The following is a 21,150-nucleotide window of genomic DNA, read 5'->3' as shown; positions in this document are numbered from 1 at the left end:
GATTCAACATGCTAATAATTTTATTTGTGATTGATATAATCAAAATTGATGTTAGATATGTCTTTAGCTATTTTAGCTAGAAGAGCTTTGTGGCTTAAATCTTGGAATGCTGATATGACTTCTAAGTCCAGATTGCTATCTCTTTCTTTCCAAGGTAATAAATTATTTGGTTCTCAGTTGGATTCAATAATTTAAACTGTCACTGGGGAGGAGGGAGTTTTTTTGCATCAGAATAAAAAAACTAAGGGTAAATCTAAAGCTTCTAACAGTTTTCGTTCCTTTCGACATAACGAAAAGAAATCTAATCCTTCCCCAAAGGAATCTGTTTCCAATTGGAAGCCTTCCTCAAATTTAAATAAATCCAAGCCATTTAAGGGATCAAAGCCAGCCCCCAAGTCCGCATAAATGTGCGGCCCTCATTCCATCTCAGCTGGTAGGGGGCAGATTAAAAATTTTCAAAGATGTTTGGATCAATTCAGTCCAAAATCATTAGATTCAGAGTATTGTCTTTCAGGGGTACAGAATAGGATTCAGAGTAAGACCGCCTGTGAGAAAAAAATTTCTCTCGCGCATTCCAGCGAACCCAGTAAAGGCTCAGGCTTTCCTGAAGTGTGTTTCAGACCTGAGTTATCAGGGGTAATCATGCCAGTTCCATTTCAGGAACAGGGTCTGGAGTTTTATTCAAATCTATTCAATTCATTCAGACCAGTTCTGGATCTAAAGATTTTGAATCGATATGCAGGAGTACCAACTTTCAAAATGGTGACTATAAGGACTATTCTGCCTTTTGTTCAGCAAGGGCATTATATGTCCCCAATAGACTTACAGGAAGCATATCTTCATATTCCGATTCATCCGGATCACTATCAGTTCCTGAGATTCTCTTTTCTAGACAGGCATTACCAATTTGTTGCTCTTCCTTTTGGCCTAGCGACAGCTCCAAGAATCTTTTCAAAGGTTCTGGGTGCCCTACTCTCTGTAATCAGAGAGCAGGGTATTGCGGTGTTTCCTTATTTGGACAATATTTTGGTACTCGCTTAGTCTTTACGTTCTGCAGAATCTCACACAAATCAACTAGAGTTGTTTCTTCAAACACATGGTTAGAGGATCAATTTACCAAAAAGGTATTTGATTCCTCAGACAAGGGTAAACTTTTTAGGTTTCCAGATAGATTCAGTGTCCATGACTTTGTCTCTAACAGACAAGAGACGTTTGAAATTGGTTGCAGCCTGTCGGAACCTTCAGTCTCAGTCATTCCCTTCAGTAGCTATGTGCATGGAAGTTTTAGGTCTCATGACTGCAGCATCTGACGCGATCCCCTTTGCTCGTTTTCACATGAGACCTCTCCAGCTTTGTATGCTGGACCAATGGTGCAGGGATTATACAAGGATATCACAATTAATATCCTTAAATCCCAATGTTCGACTTTCTCTGACTTGGTGGTTAGATCACCATTGTATAATTCTAGGGGCCTCTTTCGTTCGTCCAACCTGGACTGTGATCACAACAGATGCGAGTCTTTCAGGTTGGGGAGCTGTTTGGGGATCTCTGACAGCACAAGGGGTTTGGAAATCTCAAGAGGCGAGATTACCAATAAATATTTTGGAACTCAGTTTTGGCCTATGTCAAACATCAGGGTGGGACTCACAGTCCTCAAGCTATGAAAGAAGTATCCCGGATACTTGTTTGGGTGGAATCCAGCTCCTGTCTAATTTCTGCGGTTCATATCCCAGGTATGGACAATTGGGAAGCAGATTGTCTCAGTCGTCAGACTTTACATCCGGGAGACTGGTCTCTCCACCCAGATGTGTTTTATCAAAATGTTCTGATGTGGGGGCTTCCAGAAATAGATCTGATGGCATCTCATCTAAACAAAAAACTTCCCAGGTACCTGTCCAGGTCCAGGGATCCTCAGGCGGAAGCAGTGGATGCGTTGACACTTCCTTGGATCTATCAACCTGCTTATATTTTCTCGCCTCTAGTTCTTCTTCCAAGAGTGATCTCCAAAATCATCATGGAGCAATCGTTTGTGCTGCTGGTGGCTCCAGCATGGTCTCACAGGTTTTGGTATGCGGATCTTGTTTGGATGTCCAGTTGCCAACCTTGGCCACTTCCATTAAGGCCAGACCTATTTTAAAGTCCGTTTTTCCATCAGGATCTCAAATCATTAAAATTGAAGGTATGGAAATTGAACGCTTAGTGCTTAGTCATAGAGGTTTCTCTGACTCAGTGATGAATACTATGATGCAGGCTTGCAAATCTGTTTCTAGAAAGATTTATTATCGAGTTTGGAAGACTTACATTTCATGGTGTTCTTCTCATAAATTTTCTTGGCATTCTTTTAGAATTCCTAGAATTTTACAGTTTCTTCAGGATGGTTTGGATAAAGGTTTGTCTGCAAGTTCCTTGAAAGGACAAATCTCTGCTCTTTCTGTTTTATTCCACAGAAAAATTGCTAAACTTCCTGATATTCACTGTTTTGTACAGGCTTTGGTTTGTATCAAGCCTGTCATTAAATTAATCTCTCCTCCTTGGAGTCTTAATTTATTTTTAATGGCTTTACAGGCCTATGCATTCATTTGAGCCTATGCATTCTTTGGACATTAAACTACTTTCTTGAAAAGTATTGTTCCTTTGGTCATCTCTTCTGCTAGAAGAGTTTCTGAATTATCTGCTCTCTCTTGTGAATCTCCTTTTCTGAGTTTTCATCAGGATAAGGCAGTTTTGCAGACTTCATTTAAATTCTTACCTAAGGTTGTGAATTCTAACAACATTAATAGAGAAATTGTTGTCCTTTCTTTGTGTCCTAATCCTAAGAATTCTTTGGAGAGATCTTTACATTCTTTGGATGTGTTGAGAGCTCTGAAATATTATGTTGAAGCTACTAAAGATTTCAGGAAGACTTCTAGTCTATTTGTTATCTTTTCTGGTTCCAGGAAAGGTCAGAAGGCTTCTGCCGTTTCTTTGGCTTCATGGTTAAAGCTTTTGATTCATCAAGCTTATTTGGAGTCGGGTAAAGCCCCGCCTCAGTGAATTACAGCTCATTCTACTAGATCGGTTTCTACTTCTTGGGCTTTTAAGAATGAAGCTTCAGTTGATCAGATTTGCAAAGCAGCAACTTGGTCTTCTTTGCATACTTTTACTAAATTCTACCATTTTAATGTATTTGCTTCTTCGGAAGCAGTTTTTGGTAGGAAAGTTCTTCAGACAGCTGTTTCAGTTTAATTCTTCTGCTTATGATTTAAGTTTTTATTTTTATTTTTTGAGAATAAACTTAAATTTGGGTTGTGGATTAATTTTTTTCAGCGAAATGGCTGTTTTTATTTTGTCCCTCCCTCTCTAGTGACTCTTGCGTGGAGTTCCGCATCTTGGGTATTGCTATCCCATACGTCATTAGCTCATGGACTCTTGCCAATTACATGAAAGAAAACATAATTTATGTAAGAACTTACCTAATAAATTAATTTCTTTCATATTGGCAAGAGTCCATGAGGCCCACCCTTTTTTTGGTGGTTATGATTTTTTTGTATAAAGCACAATTATTTCCAAATTCCTTTGTTGATGCTTTTTACTCCTTTCTTTTTCACCCCACTTCTCGGCTATTCGTTAAACTGAATTCTGGGTGTGGTGAGGGGTGTATTTATAGGCATTTTGAGGTTTGGGAAACTTTACCTCTCCTGGTAGGATTGTATATTCCATACGTCACTAGCTCATGGACTCTTGCCAATATGAAAGAAATGAATTTATCAGGTAAGTTCTTACATAAATTATGTTATTCACACTATAGTATAGGATAGGAGACTAATTCATTATTCTCTATATATATAAAATTGTTCTACGTTGTCATATATTACATCCATTATAATACTAGTTTTGATGAGATCATCAAACAAACGGCACTGGTTCACTCATTTCTGTTTCACGCATACCGCTTACGGCTGAGAAAATCTTGGTTGCGGTACAGACTTAGAACAACAGTGAGATTGTAGATATTGATCTTAATTGTGACAGCCTACTATAGGGTTTAATCACCGCTTACGGCTGAGAAAATCTAGGTTGCGATACAGACCTCTATTGTAGCACAGACCTTAGTTGTGACAGATAGCCCATTACAGGGTTTAGTAGCCTTGGTCAGTGATAAAGGGGTTAAATGTAGACCTATTATCGGCCCATCTAACCGATAGCACACACAAACCAATCAAAAGATAACATGAAGGGGTAAAGCATCGAAAGGCCCATCCTATGGGTCTTAAGATTAAGTGGATGGCAACAAGAATGTACATACCTCTGTTATGATAGGTCTTACATATTTACCCTCACTAGTGAAAACATACATTAGCTAAGCAAGCGATAATTAAAACGAAATACGGAAGTGTTTGGAATCTAGGGTGCTTGCAGATTGCATACACTTAATCAGAAGTGTCTCAAAACAATCTGATATATACCGTTTTTGTGCAAAAAAGAAAGGGAGAATTATACAAACGGCGATACAAAGGTACAATGCCTTGCAAAAGAATTCACCCCCCCTGGCATTTTTCGTGTTTTGTTGCCTCACAAACTAGAATTAACATGGATTGTTTGAGGATTTGCATCATTTAATTTACAGAACATGCCCACAACTTTGAAGATTTTTTTTTTTTTTTTTATTGTGAAGCAAACAACAAATAGGACAAAATAACTGAAAAAGTCAATGTGCATAACTATTTACCCCCCTAAAGTCAATACTTTGTAGAGCCACCTTTTGCGGCAATCACACCTCCAAGTCGCTTTGGATAAGTCTCTATGAGCTTGCCACATATTTTCACTGGGATTTTTGCCCATTCCTCCTTGCAAAACTGCTCCAGCTCCTTCAAGTTGGATGGTTTGCGCTTGTGAACAGCAATCTTTAAGTCTGACCACAGATTTTCTATTGGATTGAGGTCTGGGCTTTGACTAGGCCATTCCAACACATTTACATGTTTCCCCTTAAACCACTCAAGTTTTGCTTTAGCAGTGTGTTTGGGTTCATTTTCCTGCTGGAAGGTGAACCTCCGTCCTACCCTTAAATCATGCACAGAGTGGTACAGGTTTTGCTCAAGAATATCCCTGTATTTAGCATCTTTCCCTCAACTCTGACCAGTTTCCCAGTCCCGGCTGCTGAAAAACATCCCCACAGCATGATGCTGCCACCACCATGTTTCACTGTGGGGATGGTGTTCTTTGGGTGATCTGATGTGTTGGGTTTGCGTCAGACATAGCGTTTTCTTTGATGGCCGAAAAGTTCAATTTTAGTCTCATCAGACCAGAGCACCTTCCTTCCTTTTGGGAGTCTCCCACATGCCTTTTTGCAAACTCATAACGTGCCATTTTGTTTTTTGCTGAAAGTAATGGCTTTCTTCTGGCCACTCTGCCATAAAGCCCAACTCTATGGAGCGTATGGCTTATTGTCATCCTATGTACAGATACTCCAGTCTCTGCTGTGGAACTATGCAGCTCCTCCAGTTACCCTAGGTCTCTGTGCTGCCTCTCTGATTAATGCCCTCCTTGCCCGGTCTGTGAGTTTTGGTGGGCGGCCGTCTCTTGGCAGGTTTGCTGTTGTGCCATGTTCTTTCCATTTGGTTATGATAGATTTGATGGTGCTCCTGGGGATCATCAAAAATTTGGATATTTTTTTATAACCTACCATCCAGATGTTTTCTCAGATTGTTCAGATGTGGGGTCTTCCAGAAATAGATCTGATGGCTTCCCATCTAAACAAGAAACTACCCAGGTATCTGTCCAGGTCCAGGGTTCCTCAAGCGGAAGCAGTGGAAGCCTTAGCAGTTCCTTGGTGTTACCAACCTGCTTATATCTTCCTGCCTCTGGTTCTTCTTCCAAGAGTGATTTCCAAGATCATCATGGAACAATCATTTGTGTTGCTGGTAGCTCAAGCATGGCCTCACAGGTTCTGGTATGTGGATCTTGTTCGGATGTCTAGTTGCCAACCTTGGCCTCTTCCATTAAGGCCAGACCTTCTGTCTCAAGGTCCGTTTTTCCATCAGGATCTCAAATCTTTAAATTTTAAGGTATGGAAATTGAACGCCTAGTGCGTAGTCATAGAGGTTTCTCTGACTCAGTGATTAATACTATGTTACAGGCTCGTAAATCTGTTTCTAGAAAGATTTACTATCGAGTTTGGAAGACTTATATTTCATGGTGTTCTTCTCATAAATTCTCCTGGCATTCTTTTAGAATTCCTAGAATTTTACAGTTTCTTCAGGATGGTTTGGATAAGGTTTTGTCTGCAAGTTCCTTGAAGGGACAAATCGCTGCTCTTTCTGTTTTATTTCACAGAAAGATTGCTAAGCTTCCTGATATTCACTGTTTCGTACAGGCTTTGGTCTGTATTAAGCCTGTCATTAAATCAATCTCTCCTCCTTGGAGTCTTAATTTGGTTTTGATGGCTTTACAGGCCCCTCCGTTTGAGCCTATGCATTCTTTGGGCATTAAATTACTTTCTTGGAAAGTGTTGTTACTTTTGTCCATCTCTTCTGCTAGAAGAGTTTCTGAATTATCTGCTCTTTGTGAATCTCCTTTTCTGATTTTCCATCAGGATAAGGCCGTTTTGCAGACTTTATTTAAATTTCTACCTAAGGTTGTGAATTCTAACAACATTAATAGAGGAAGTGTTGTCCCTTCTTCGTGTCCTAATCCTAAGAATTATTTGGAGAGATCCTTGCATTCTTTGGATATGGTAAGAGCTTTGAAATATTATGTTGAAGCTACTAAAGATTTCTGGGAGACTTCTAGTCTTTTTGTTAACTTTTCTGGTTCTAGGAAAGGTGAGAAGGCTCCTGCCATTTCTTTGGCATCTTGGTTAAAACTTTTGATTCATCAGGCTTATTTGGAGTCTGGTCAGGCCCCGCCTCAGAGAATTACAGCTCATTCTACTAGATCAGTCTGAGAAGAATGAAGCTTCAGTTGATCAGATTTGCAAAGCAGCAACCTGGTCTTCTTTGTACACATTTACTAAATTCTACCGTTTTTATGTATTTGCTTCTTCGGAAGCAGTTTTTGGTAGTAAAGTTCTTCAGGCAGCTGTTTCAGTTTGATTCCTCTGCTTATGTTTATGTTTTTTCTTTTCATTATGAGAATAAGTTTATATTTTGGGTTGTGGATTATTTTTTTCAGTGGAAAATGGCTGTTATTTTATTTTATCTCTCCCTCTAGTGACTCTTCTGTGGAGTTCCACATCTTGGGTATTACTATCCCATACGTCACTAGCTCATGGACTCTTGCCAATTACATGAAAGAAAACATAATTTATGTAAGAACTTACCTGATAAATTAATTTCTTTCATATTGGCAAGAGTCCATGAGACCCACCCTTTTTATGGTGGTTATGATTTTTATGTATAAAGCACAATTATTTCCAAATTCCTTTGATGATGCTTTTTACTCCTTTCTTTTTCACCCCACTACTTGGCTATTTGTTAAACTGAATTGTGGGTGTGGTGAGGGGTGTATTTATAGGCATTTTGAGGTTTGGGGAACTTTGTCCCTCCTGGTAGGATTGTATATCCCATACGTCACTAGCTCATGGACTCTTGCCAATATGAAAGAAATTAATTTATTAGGTAAGTTCTTACATAAATTATGTTTTCTGCACTGCCCCACTCGTGGTACATGCATAAATTGTGCGATCTACTACATTTAGCGAGATCGCGGCAGGGAGAGGCAATCTCTACTGTGCATGCGCATTGTCTCGTGTGCAGTTGGCGGTCACTGATCCTTACGGCCAGGTATGTTTGTCTCACGCTGCAGTCTCTACTGCGCATGCCTGCATCAGACAAACATTCCTGGCCTTTTATAATATAGGATTGTATACTTTATTTAAATACAAAATAGTAATTTTGACTTCTATTTACCTTTTAATCGTTTATTTTGCATGCAGATCTTGTATGCTGTGATTTATTTCAAGGGACACTAAATACATTATAATGACCAGACTTTTTTGTATTACTATAAAACAACATATCAGCCAAGTCTTAAAAGTTTTTTTTAAAAAAGAAAACAAATTTAATATCCTTTTAAAGCAGTTGTTTTTAAATAGCCAAACTGCTCCAGCAATGCTAGCCACTGTCATTAATTCAATATAGATGACAAGCCCCAGGTACCTCTTCAAGGTCCCTTCCAAAACCTGGGTCCCTAAAACAGCCACACAATGCAAGCTCTCAATCCAATAAACTGGGAATAAATGAAGGGTGCACAGGCTTATGTAATCACCCTAGACATATACAAAACACGGAAGGGGACTGATCTCTCAGACTGTACACATCCCATGACCCTGCAACATGCTCAGCCCTGGGTGCTGTTTTAGGGACCCGGGTATTGGAAGGGACCTTGACGAGGTACGTGGGCTTGTCCCATTGGGCCAAATGCGGTAACTTAAGCTTGTAAGTGAGTGCTGGACTTTCTATGTGTGTTGTATTAAATTGTTTTGTAATTTTCCCTATGGGCCTTGCACCTAGGCTGGTCTGGGGTTTAACTGCCTGTGACTCTGGGGACAGCACAGCTTCCTGTGAGTGCCAGTGAGCACCCAGGGCTGAGCATGTTGCAGGGTCATGGGATGTGTACAGTCTGAGAGAGAGTCCCCTTCCGTGTTTTGTGTGTGTGTATGCATGTGTGTGTATGTATGTGTGTGTGTATATATATATATATATATATATATATATATATAATTACAGTTTCTTTTTTTATCCATTTGCTGAGGTGATGTCTCTATATATACATACTTAATCCTGGAATTTCCTGAACTGCATCTTTTTCCAGATTCTCAGCTTTTAGAATAATGTATTGGCACAGGCCCATTTTTGCAAATAGATGAGCAACTTACATTTTATTGGCGCCCTCTAGTGTAAATGGAAATAACTTTTTTTTTCCTGCACACTACTAACTTAAACCACATTATTACCATGTCAGTCTCATTGGCATTCTTTGTGTTACATACACAATATAGCAAGTATAACCAAAACTATGGTCTGTATCTGGCCTGCCAAATGTTTTTATTTTTGTGCATCACTGAACAGAACACAAACACCAGTGCTGATTGGTGGCAGCACAAATATAACTTATTATTGGCTTTCATTTTTTTATTTATTTAAAAAGAACTTGAAATATAATACACACCTATATTATTTTTTGGCAGATTCTAGAGAGCAGTGATCAAATTCATTTTGCAGCTTACAAGTTTTTTGTATTTGATTATTTGCCTTACAAACCAAGCTTCAGGATTGAATAATTATAGTGTTACTATGTTTATAAGACATGGCCTGTTTGTGAAGTGTTGTCTGCTTTTAGAAATAGGTGCATTAAAGGGACATAAAACTGCAAAAAAAGAAAATGCTCTGTTATAATTGCACATAACTTGGCTTAACTCCAGTAAATAAGTTAAACATAAACGTAAAGTCTGATCCGGAGCAGCAATGCACTACTGGTAGCTAGCTGAACACATCTGATGAGCCAATGGCAATAGGCATATGAGTGTAGCCACCAAACACCAGCTAGTTCCCTTTAGTGCATTGCTGCTCCTGAGCCTACGCTTTTCCACAAATGATACAAAGAGAGCAAAGTACATTGTATGCTAGAAATAGATATATAGAAATCTTAAAATTGCATGTTCTGTGTGGATCATGAAAGTTTAATTGGAAATTGAATTCTGGGTTAATATGCTGTATTATTATAACTTCTCTTGCTAGCTCTGGGGTACTCATTGTCATATGTTGATTTTTGCAGGACGATATGACGGATTCCCTGCGGGATTTCACCAACCTCCCAGAAGCTGCCCCATTGCTGACCATACTGGACATGTCGGCTAGAGCCAAATATGTGATGGATGTGGAGGAAATAACACCAGAGATTGTGGAGAGCTTTGTTAATGATTTTCTAGCAGAAAAACTGAAACCAGAGCCCATTTAAGAAGATATTGCTACAGTATTCTTACCCTGCAGAAAAAAAGAAGTCATTATTTAAAACTACGGCTGCTTTTTTTTGCCACAGATATTTTAAAATAACTGGCACAGCTTGGCACACCTGATGGTGCCTTTGTGTTCTGTTTTAAGACTGTGAGATCCTCCTGGACCATGCATATTGCTTCTGCAAAACAGTGTTACCAAACATTTCACCATAAATACCAGTGCAGAACTTGTACAGATTGGAATCCACCATTTTGTGTCTGGCATCACTGGTTACCCACAGCTGTTTCTAAGTATTCCTAAATGTTTCATATCTGATTACTCTGTTCTAAACAGGCTTGTTTGCTACATTTTGTAGTAAATGTAGTTTATATAATTACTGGTATACAACAATAACACTGAATTTTTGAACGTTTTCTCAGTATCCATTTTATTTGCACATGCTATTTTATTGAACACACTGTGTTTTGCCTTGTGTATCTACAGATTGTGGAGCTTCAGAGTTTTGGGGGGAAATGTTTAGCTTTTATGTGGCACTATCTTCTGACAATAGACTGAATAGTATAACATATATATTAACAGCTGTATGGAATAAGTCGTACAGGTGAAAACAGACCTCTCTTAATGGGTGTAGATACCAAATCCTTTCCTGTTATTTGCAATGTTAAAGCTGCATTTTTTGTTAACATATCTATAAAGTTTGTCTCACAGCCTAGCACAGTTCTGCATGCAAATAAAGCACAAGACCCACACAATGTTTGGTAAAAATATACTTCTTTTGTAACAACATATTCACCAACGTCGTATTTCAATCCAATTGCACTTCCTTGTAAAAATGGATATCTATGACAAAGGATAATGGATGTATAATATTTGCAGGGTTCATTAAAGACCGCCACCCTTATGAATTTTTCATATTATTTTTGTCTGGTTGTGACATCATTTAAATGCAGCGCCAGTACCAATTTTAAATTTGTAAAATTATTTTTTGTTTTAAAGTTTTATTAAAAATCAACATTTTTTTTTTTCCTTTTTATCCATAGTTGTTTCGAGTAATATACAGGAATTAAAACCGCATAACACAGAGGGCATGCAATTGTACCAAATTGAAAATGTTATACTTTTTTTTTATGTATAAAGCTGCACATAATGTATGGATATATGTAGAGATGAGTGATTGTAATGCTTCAAACTGTTCTCATAGATTCATTCAAGTAAGTCAAGTGAGTATGGAAACGGACATAACGTTTAATATGCATAAGTCAAAGGTGTTTGCACTGGAATATTTGACAGCACAAAAATGGAATATGAATTATTGTGCTGAATTAAATAATATATGTTTGTTATACCCTTTAAACTGAATTGTTTGGTCAAGTTAGTGGAACAATTTCATGCACGAGTTACCTAGAAAGAAAAGAAGGGTGAGCCAGAAAACATTTATACCATGTTTCATGGTTGTCTAACTTAATAGGACTTAAAACCCAAATTTTTTCATTCGTGGTTCAGATAAACTACCTTCCAATTTACTTCTAGTATCTATTGTTTTGTTCTCTTAATATCCTTTGTTGAAAAGGTTACCTTGGTAGAATAGGGAGCTGCTGATTGGTGGCTGCACATACATGCCTCATGTTATTGGTCCGCCAATGTGTTTAGCTCCCAGTAGTGCTTTGTTGCTTCTTCAACAAAGGAAATACGAAGAGAATGAAGCAAATTATATAATAGAAGTAAACTGGAAAATTGTATTCTCTATCTAAATCATGAATTAAATTTTTTGGGTTTCACGTCCCTTTAAGGTGCCAATATGTGGTGCTATTTTCTCCAACATAGGTGTGTCCGGTCCACGGCGTCATCCTTACTTGTGGGATATTCTCTTCCCCAACAGGAAATGGCAAAGAGCCCAGCAAAGCTGGTCACATGATCCCTCCTAGGCTCCGCCTTCCCCAGTCATTCTCTTTGCCGTTGTACAGGCAACATCTCCACGGAGATGGCTTAGAGTTTTTTGGTGTTTAAATGTAGTTTTTATTCTTCAATCAAGAGTTTGTTATTTTAAAATAGTGCTGGTATGTACTATTTACTCTGAAACAGGAAAGAGATGAAGATTTCTGTTTGTAAGAGGAAAATGATTTTAGCAACCGTTACTAAAATCGATGGCTGTTTCCACACAGGACTGTTGAGAGGAATTAACTTCAGTTGGGGGAAACAGTGAGCAGACTTTTGCTGCTTGAGGTATGACACATTTCTAACAAGACTCGGTAATGCTGGAAGCTGTCATTTTCCCTATGGGAACCGGTAAGCCATTTTCTTAGTTTAAGTAAAAGAATAAAGGGCTTCATTAGGGCTTAAAAAACTGGTAGACATTTTTCTGGGCTAAAACGATTACTTTACTAAGTATATTTGGCAGATTATTACTTTTAATAGTTGTTAAATCTTGGGGATTGTTTTTAATAAAAACGGCAGGCACTGTATTGGACACCTTTTTCACTGGGGGCCTTTTCTAGTCATAGACAGAGCCTCATTTTCGCGCCTCTAATGCGCAGTTGTTTTTGGAAAGCATGGCATGCAGATGCATGTGTGAGGAGCTAAGAACCACTGAAAAAGCTTATAGAAGGCATCATTTGGTATTGTATTCCCCTCTGGGCTTGGTTGGGTCTCAGCAAAGCAGATACCTGGGACTGTATAGGGGTTAAATGTAAAAACGGCTCCGGTTCCGTTATTTTAAGGGTTAAAGCTTTCAAATTTGGTGTGCAATACTTTTAAGGCTTTAAGTTACTGTGGTGAAATTTTGGTGAAATTTGAACAATTCCTTCATACTTTTTCACATATTCAGTAATAAAGTGTGTTCAGTTTGAAATTTAAAGGGACAGTAACGGTTTTATTGTAAAACGTTTTTTGTGCTTTGTTGACAAGTTTAAGCCTGTTTAACATGTCTGAACCATCAGATAACGATGTTCTATATGTATGAAAGCCAATGTGTCTCCCCATTTAAATATATGTGATATATTTGTGTCATAATGTCCAAACAAAGTAGGGATAATAATGCCATAGATATGATATTGCCCAAGATGATTCCTCTAATGAGGGGAGTAAGCATGGTACTGCATCATCCCCTTCTGTGTCTACACCAGTTTTGCCCACACAAGAGGCCCCTAGTACATCTAGTGCGCCAATACTTATTACCATACAACAATTAATGGCTGTAATGGATAATTCTATTGCATGCATTTTTTTCCAAAATGCCTACTTATCAGAGAAAGCGTGATTGCTCTGTTTTAAACACTGAAGAGCAAGAGGACGCTGATGATATCTGTTCTGACATACCCTCACACCTATCTGAAGGGGCCAGGAGGGAGGTTTTGTCTGAGGGAGAAATTTCAGATTCAGGGAAAATTTCTCAACAAGCAGAACCTGATATTGTAACTTTTAAATTTAAATTTCAACATCTCCACGCACTACTTAAGGAGGTATTATCTACTCTGGATGATTGTGACAATTTGGTCATTCCAGAGAAATTAGGTAAGATGGACAAGTTCCTAGAGGTTCCGGTGCCCCCCGATGTTTTTCCTATACCCAAGCGGGTGGCGGACATAGTAAATAAGGAGTGGGAAAGGCCCGGCATACCTTTTGTCCTCCCCCTATATTTAAGAAATTAGTTCCTATAGTCGACCCCAGAAAGGACTTATAGCATACAGTCCCCAAGGTCGAGGGGGCGGTTTCTACTCTAAACAAACGCACTTCTATTCCTATAGAAGATAGTTGTGCTTTCAAGATCCTATGGATTAAAGGTTAGAGGGTTTGCTTAAAAAGATGTTTGTTCAGCAAGGTTACCTTCTACAACCAATTTCATGCATTGTTCCTGTCACTACAGCTGCGTGTTTCTGGTTCGAAGAACTAGAAAAGTCGCTCAATAAAGAATCTTCGTACGAGGAGGTTTTGGACAGAGTTCAAGCTCTTAAATTGGCTAACTTTTTTATTTTAGATGCCGCTTTGCAATTAGCTAGATTAGCGGCGAATAATTCAGGGTTTGCTATCGTGGCGCGCAGAGCGCTTTTGCTTAACATCCCTTTCAAGGGTAAAACACTGTTTGGCCCTGACTTGAAAGAGATTATTTCAGACATCACTGGGGGAAAGGGCCACGCCCTTCCTCTGGATAGGTCTTTTAAGGCTAAAAAGAAGCCAAATTTTCGTCCCTTTCGCAGAAACGGACCAGCCTCAAATTCTACACCCTCTAAGCAAGAGGGTAATACTTCTCAAACCAAGCCAGCCTGGAGGCCGATGCAAGGCTGGAACAAGGGTAAGCAGGCCAAGTCACCTGCCACTGCTACCAAAACAGCATGAAGTGTTGGCCCCCGATCTGGGAAGGATCTGGTGGGGGGTAGACTTTCTCTCTTTGCTCAGGCTGGGGCAAGAGATGTTCAGGATCCTTGGGCGCTAGAAATAGTTTCTCAAGGTTATCTCCTGGAATTCAGGGAACTACCCCCAAGGGGAAGGTTCCACGGGTCTCAATTATCTTCGAACAGGCATTCTTACACTGTGTAGAAGACCTGTTAAGCATGGGAGTGATTCATCCTGTTCCATTAGGAGAACAAGGGATGGGTTTTTACTCCAACCTGTTCATAATTCCCAAAAAAGAGGGAACATTCAGACCTATTTTAGATCTCAAGATTCTAAACAAGTTTCTAAGGGTTTCATCATTCAAAATGGAAACCATTCGAACGATCCTTCCTACCATCCAGGAAGGTCAATTCATGACCACGGTGGACTTAAAGGATGCGTACCTACGTATTCCTATCCACAAGGAACTTTTTCGGTTCCTAAGGTTCGCCTTTCTGGACAAGCATTACCTGTGGCACTTCCATTCGGATTAGCCACTGCTCCAAGGATTTTCACAAGGGTACTAGGGTCCCTTCTAGCGGTGCTAAGACCAAGGGGCATTGCAGTAGTACCTTACTTGGACGACATCCTGATTCACGTGTCGTCTCTGTCAAAAGCAAGGGCTCATACGGACATTGTCCTAGCCTTTCTCAGATCTCACAGGTGGAAAGTGAACATAGAAAAAAGTTCTCTGTCCCCGTCAACAAGAGTTCCCTTCTTGGGAACAATAATAGTTTCCTTAGAAATGAAGGTTTTTCTGACAGAGGCCAGAAAATCAAAACTTCTAAGCTCTTGTCAGGTACTTCATTCTGTTCTTCTTCCTTCCATAGCGCAGTCCATGGAAGTAATAGGGTTGATGGTTGCGGCAATGGACATAGTTCCTTTTGCACGAATTCATCTAAGACCATTGCACCTGGGCATGCTCAGACAGTGGAATGGGGATTATACAGACTTGTCTCCGACGATACAAGTAGATCAAATAACCAGAGATTCACTCCGTTGGTGGCTGACCCTGGACAACCTGTCACAGGGAATGAGCTTCCGCAGACCAGAATAGGTCATTGTCACGACCGACGCCAGTCTGGTGGGCTGGGGCGCGGTCTGGGAACCCCTGAAAACTCAGGGTCTATGGTTTCGGGAAGACTCTCTTCTCCCGATAAACATAATGGAACTGAGAGCGATATTCAATGCTCTCAAGGCTTGGCCTCGACTAGCAAAGGCCAAATTCATAAGGTTTCAATCAGTCATCATGACGACTGTTACATATATCAACCATCAGGGGGTAACAAGGAGTTCCCTGGCGATGGAGGAACATCCGGGGGAGTGGGAACTCCATCTGGAAATCTTTGCCCAAATAACTCAATTATGGGGCATTCTAGACTTGGTTCTGATGGCCTCTCGTCAGAACTTCATGGTCCCTTGTTACGGGTCCAAATCCAGGGATCCCAAGGTGACTCTATTGGATACAATAGTAGCACCTTGGATCTTCAACCTAGCTTATGTATTCCCACCGTTTCCTCTCATTCCCAGGCTGGTAGCCAGGATCAATCTGGAGAGGGCTTCGGTGACCTTGATAGTTCCTGTGTGGCCACGCAGGACTTGGTATGCAGACCTGGTGAATGTGTCACCGGCTCCACCATGGAAGCTACCTTTGAGACAGGACCTTCTTATTCAGGGTCCATTCGAACATCCGAATCTGGTTTTCCTCCAACTGATTGCTTGGAGTTTGAACGCTTGATTTTATCAATGCGTGGGTTTTCAGATTCTGTAATAGATACTCTTATTCAGGCTAGAAAGCCTGTATCTAGAAAAATCTTACCATAATATATGGAAAAAATATATCTGTTGGTGTGAATCTAAAGGATTCCCATGGAACAAGATAAAAATTCCTAAGATTCTTTCCTTTCTACAAGAAGGTTTGGAGAAAGGATTTTCTGCGAGTTCTCTGAAGGGACAGATCTCTGCTTTATCTGTTTTACTTCACAAAAGGCTGGCAGCTGTGCCAGACGTTTAAGCGTTTGTTCAGGCTCTGGTTAGAATCAAGCCTGTTTACAGACCTTTGACTCTTCCCTGGAGTCTTAATCTAGTTCTTTCAGTTCTTCAAGGGGTTCCGTTTGAACCCTTACATTCCATAGATATTAAGTTATTATCTTGGAAAGTTTTGTTTTAGGTTGCAATTTCTTCCGCTAGAAGAGTTTCTGAGTTATCTGCTCTGCAGTGTTCTCCGCCCTATCTGGTCCATGCAGATAAGGTGGTTTTTACGTACTGAGCCTGGTTTTCTTCCGAAGGTTGTTTCCAACAAAAATATTAACCAGGAGATAGTTGTACCTTCTTTGTGTCCGAATCCAGTTTCATAGAAGGAACGTTTGTTACACAATTTGGACGTTGTCCGTGCTCTAAAATTCTATTTAGATGCTACAAAGGATTTCAGACAAACATCTTCCTTGTTTGTTGTTTATTCTGGTAAAAGGAGAGGTCAAAAAGCAACTTCTACCTCTCTATCTTTTTGGCTTAAAAGCATCATCAGATTGGTTTATGAGACTGCCGGACGGCAGCCTCCTGAAAGAATCACAGCTCATTCCACTAGGGCCGTGGCTTCCACATGGGCCTTTAAGAACGAGGCTTCTGTTGATCAGATATGTAAGGCAGCGACTTGGTCTTCACTGCACACTTTTACCAAATTTTACAAATTTGATACTTTTGCTTCTTCTGAGGCTATTTTTGGGAGAAAGGTTTTGCAAACCGTGGTGCCTTCCATCTAGGTGACCTGATTTGCTCCCTCCCATCATCCGTGTCCTAAAGCTTTGGTATTGGTTCCCACAAGTAAGGATGACGCCGTGGACCGGACACACCTATGTTGGAGAAAACAGAATTTATGTTTACCTGATAAATTACTTTCTCCAACGGTGTGTCCGGTCCACGGCCCGCCCTGGTTTTTTAATCAGGTCTGATGATTTATTTTCTTTAACTACAGTCACCACGGTATCATATGATTTCTCCTATGCAAATATTCCTCCTTTACGTCGGTCGAATGACTGGGGAAGGCGGAGCCTAGGAGGGATCATGTGACCAGCTTTGCTGGGCTCTTTGCCATTTCCTGTTGGGGAAGAGAATATCCCACAAGTAAGGATGACGCCGTGGACCGGACACACCGTTGGAGAAAGTAATTTATCAGGTAAACATAAATTCTGTTTTATTTGTCTGAAACATGGATATATTTTGCATCATTTTAATTGAGACTACATTAGTCCTTGACAAATTTATATAAAACATAGATGCCAGCCAGAATGTTGAGAAACTAGTAAGAAATTTTTGGAACCAAATGGGAATTCATTTATATCTATATGCAGAATTAATGTTTTAAGATTAATGACCCCCTAGTTAAAGTAGTGCCTAGCTCTCTCAATGCAAACCATTTCACAACAAATAATGTGGAATGGGAATATTTCCAGTTGCCTCAGGTAAAATGACTGAAAAACAGAAGCAGTTTGCCACCTTTAAAACATTTGCTAGTTGTGCTTTTTGCACACTTGTATATTCACACTCTGTGGGTTTTTTTTTCATTCTGTTCAGCTTTTTTATGAAAGTGTTACTTCTGTGAAATAAAATGGTCTGGCTTACACCAATGTAATATGAGGTAGGAGAGGGAGGCTGCTGCTTCTGATGTGTGTTATTCATGCACAGATCTGTGTCCTGGGCAAGCCTGTTAAATCAGTAAAATAGATAGAACCTGATTTGTGAGAATATTGTTATCTATCTTAACGCATGTGACTAAATGTTGTTTGTAATATATTAGCTGGAGAGACAACTGTGCACACACTATAACAGAAACATTTGTGTCTTATTACAGCTGTAGTAATTACAATTACATGCTGTAATGAATTTAAGGAAATATTCCTAAAACAAGGAACCTCAAAGGGGGGCCAACACATACTCAAAGAACTGCTTGGGATTGCAGAGTACTGCTAGTCTCCAGTGGAAACTGATGCAGGGCCAATCAGCAGTGCTAATCGGGAGTTAATCACACACAGGTGCAGGGTCGCTAGTCTTAAAATTACATGTGTTTTATTTTATTTTTAACTATTAATGCTCTTTAGTGTCACACTTAAGGCGACAAGCTTTCATGCCTACCCTGCCAGTCAGGAGATACTTGCTCTAAGGGTCATTGGTGTACATGGAGACCAAAAAAACATACATTGCAGAAGGGGTGTATGCAGATGCAGTTTTTAAAGGAACAGTAAACAACTAGTAATTAAAGGGACAGTCTACCATAGAATTGTTATTGTTTTAAAAGATAGATAATCCCTTTATTTACATAACCAACACAGTTATATTAATATACTTTTTACCTCTGTGATTACCTTGTATCTAGGAACCTTCTTCCAGCCCCCTGATCACATGACTGTGACTGTTTATTATCTACTGTCTTAAAATTAGCATTGTTTTTGCTAAATCTTAAATAACCCCCTGTGCCTGTACACAGTGTTATCTATATGGCCCACGTGTACTTTCTGTCTCTTTGTGTTGAAAAGAGATTTAAAAAGCATGTGATAAGAGGCAGCCCTCAAAGGCTTAGAAATTAGCATATGAGCCTAACTATGTTTAGTTTAAACTAAGAATACCAAGAGAAAAAAGCAAATTTGATGATAAAAGTAAATTGGAAAGTTGATTAAAATTAAAAGTCCTATCTGAATAATGAAAGTTTAATTTATACTAGACTGTCCCTTTAAAGACAAGATATTAGCCAAGTCTAAACATTTTTAAAACAATCATTTTTGCTGTAATTTTTTTAATAGATAAACTCCACTCACCACTTGCCTCATTTAGAAGAGTCATTCTGAGTTGAGTCTGCAAATGACAAGGCTAGCCAAGATCATAATGTCAGTATAAAGTGCATTGTTTTGCATTTATCTGTTAAAGCCGGTTAGGGAAATATGTTTCAGGGTTAGCCTTGGTAAGTCTGTAGTGTGCTTTTTCAGTACTGATAGTTAGAAAATCCTCAATTTCAGGAGCTAAATAAAGGTAAAAAAAATAATAAAAAGTATATTTCAAAGTTATTTTCTTCTTAAACGGGAAGAGTCCACAGCTGCACTCATTACTTTTGAGAATTCAGAACCTGGCCACCAAGAGGAGCCAAAGACACCCCAGCCAAAGGCTTAAATACCTCCCCCACCTCCCTCATCCCCCAGTCATTCTTTGCCTTTCGTCACAGGAGGTAGACACAGAAGTGTCAGAAGTTTGAAGATAGTCTTTCATGGAGGGTAGTACTCTTTGAAATGGGACTGGAGTTTTAAGTAATCCTGTCAGCCTCTCAGTGAGAGCATGGATGAAGGTTAGAGTCCAGAGATGCAGGGAGAGTCTTTCTGTAAAACCATCCCAACTCATATTAACAGCTCCTTGGCAATCAGCATTGAGTTTTGCTGCCTGCCTTTATTCACTCAAGTCCATGTCAGAAGTGAGGCTACTATCTGTCACACTTGAAGGGCAGTGTTCCTGTTCCACGGCACAGATTCCGGTAAGATTGTTTCTTTTTATTTCGATATGTGAATGTAATATTAACTAAAGCAGGTAGGGTCCCAGTGGGACTCCTTTTATCTTGAAAAGGAATCATGGGTTAATATGGGCGGTTATTGAACAGGGGGAACTTTAATCATGTTTATGTGATTCTATCTGCTGATGTGTAGTAATACTTAGGCTCATGGCTTTTTGGAACATAACGGCCTTATCTCAGTTTGCGCAGTCTCTTTAGATTTGCGCGCTCTTTTTGTGACTTGCACGGTACACCTCGTGACTGGGTGCGGTTACGTTGTTCTGACTGTGTGGCGACAGGTGTCCCTATGGCCTTTACTCCTTCTCCAAAAGGTGGCTTGTTTCCTCCAGGTTATGGCACGGTTCCGCATGGCGCTGGCTCATTTATATCTCCCAAGTGAAATATTTTTAAGATACTGTCCGTGTTCTGTCAACCAGGGCCTGTCATTTTGGCCTCCTGGGGAAGCGTTTGCCTCTGAGGCTTCAGGGGCCCCAATCTCGGGCCGGAATCGCTTATCGATCCGGTTAGGGATAATTTTGCCTTCCGTTATAGGCTGGCACGTCTTTGTGTCCTACTAAGACATGTTTTGGCAGTGCTGGAGGATTCCAGTCCTAATGTGCCGAGGGATTAGAGGCCTTAGTTGCCGGATAGCAAGCTGGGTTTACCGGTTGGCAAGCTGGGTTTGCCGGTTGGCAAGCTGGGTTAGGCGTTTGGGGATGAAGCCAATCTCCTTGACGTCTCCGTTTATCTTTCTTTTATGTATTGGTTCAAGTTCTGAGCTTGGGTGAATGGGGCCTCTGATTGGCTAGTCCTGTTGGTGTAAACATTCTCCTTGGGCGTTCACCTGCGGGTGCTGTCTTACTTTTTTTTTTTTATCTGGATAGGATGTATTTGATTTGTTTTTTATAAGCTCACGTCTAAAATAATTTCAGTTTTGGGAACGTTCTTTCTCTGGAACTGATACTTGCGATTTTGTGGTCGCGTGGGCACTTCCTTGGAAGTTGCACACTTTTTATTGGAACAAAGTTATGTTTCTAGTTCATATTATCGAACCTTTGGGTCAATTTTACTTGGACCTTAGACAGTTCTGGAGTGTTCTTGTACCAGACAGGTACTGGTTGGGCGCTATCTGCTGTTCCTTGGGTTCATGTCACCCTTGTGGTGCTGATTATCCTGTCGGATTCTTAATGTCGCTTTGGCCTAATGATATGGACTCCGGGCTCGGATCCTACTTAGGAGTATGTGGTCTAGTGCATAGATCCAATGCTTCTGGAAGGAAGGTTGGGAGCTCTGATTTAAGTTGCCTTTTTCTTGCAA

At 39.9% G+C, this 21,150-nt stretch overlaps 1 protein-coding gene across 1 annotated transcript in view; it reads left to right on the top strand.

Annotated features, from left to right (window-relative positions):
- Nucleotides 1-10,852, top strand: part of NXN (nucleoredoxin) — a 457,846-nt gene extending 446,994 nt beyond the window's left edge. Inside the window, exon 8 of the mRNA XM_053707374.1 lies at nt 9,754-10,852. Coding sequence (XP_053563349.1) covers nt 9,754-9,936 — 183 coding nt within the window. The 3' untranslated portion in view covers nt 9,937-10,852. The remainder of the gene's footprint in view (nt 1-9,753) is intronic.
- Nucleotides 10,853-21,150: the final 10,298 nt, after the last annotated feature.

This window comes from Bombina bombina, chromosome 3, assembly GCF_027579735.1.
Source record: "Bombina bombina isolate aBomBom1 chromosome 3, aBomBom1.pri, whole genome shotgun sequence".
Lineage (NCBI taxonomy): Eukaryota > Metazoa > Chordata > Amphibia > Anura > Bombinatoridae > Bombina > Bombina bombina.
The sequence above is the reverse complement of the archived record's forward strand: the minus strand, read 5'-3'. Positions and strand labels throughout refer to the sequence as shown.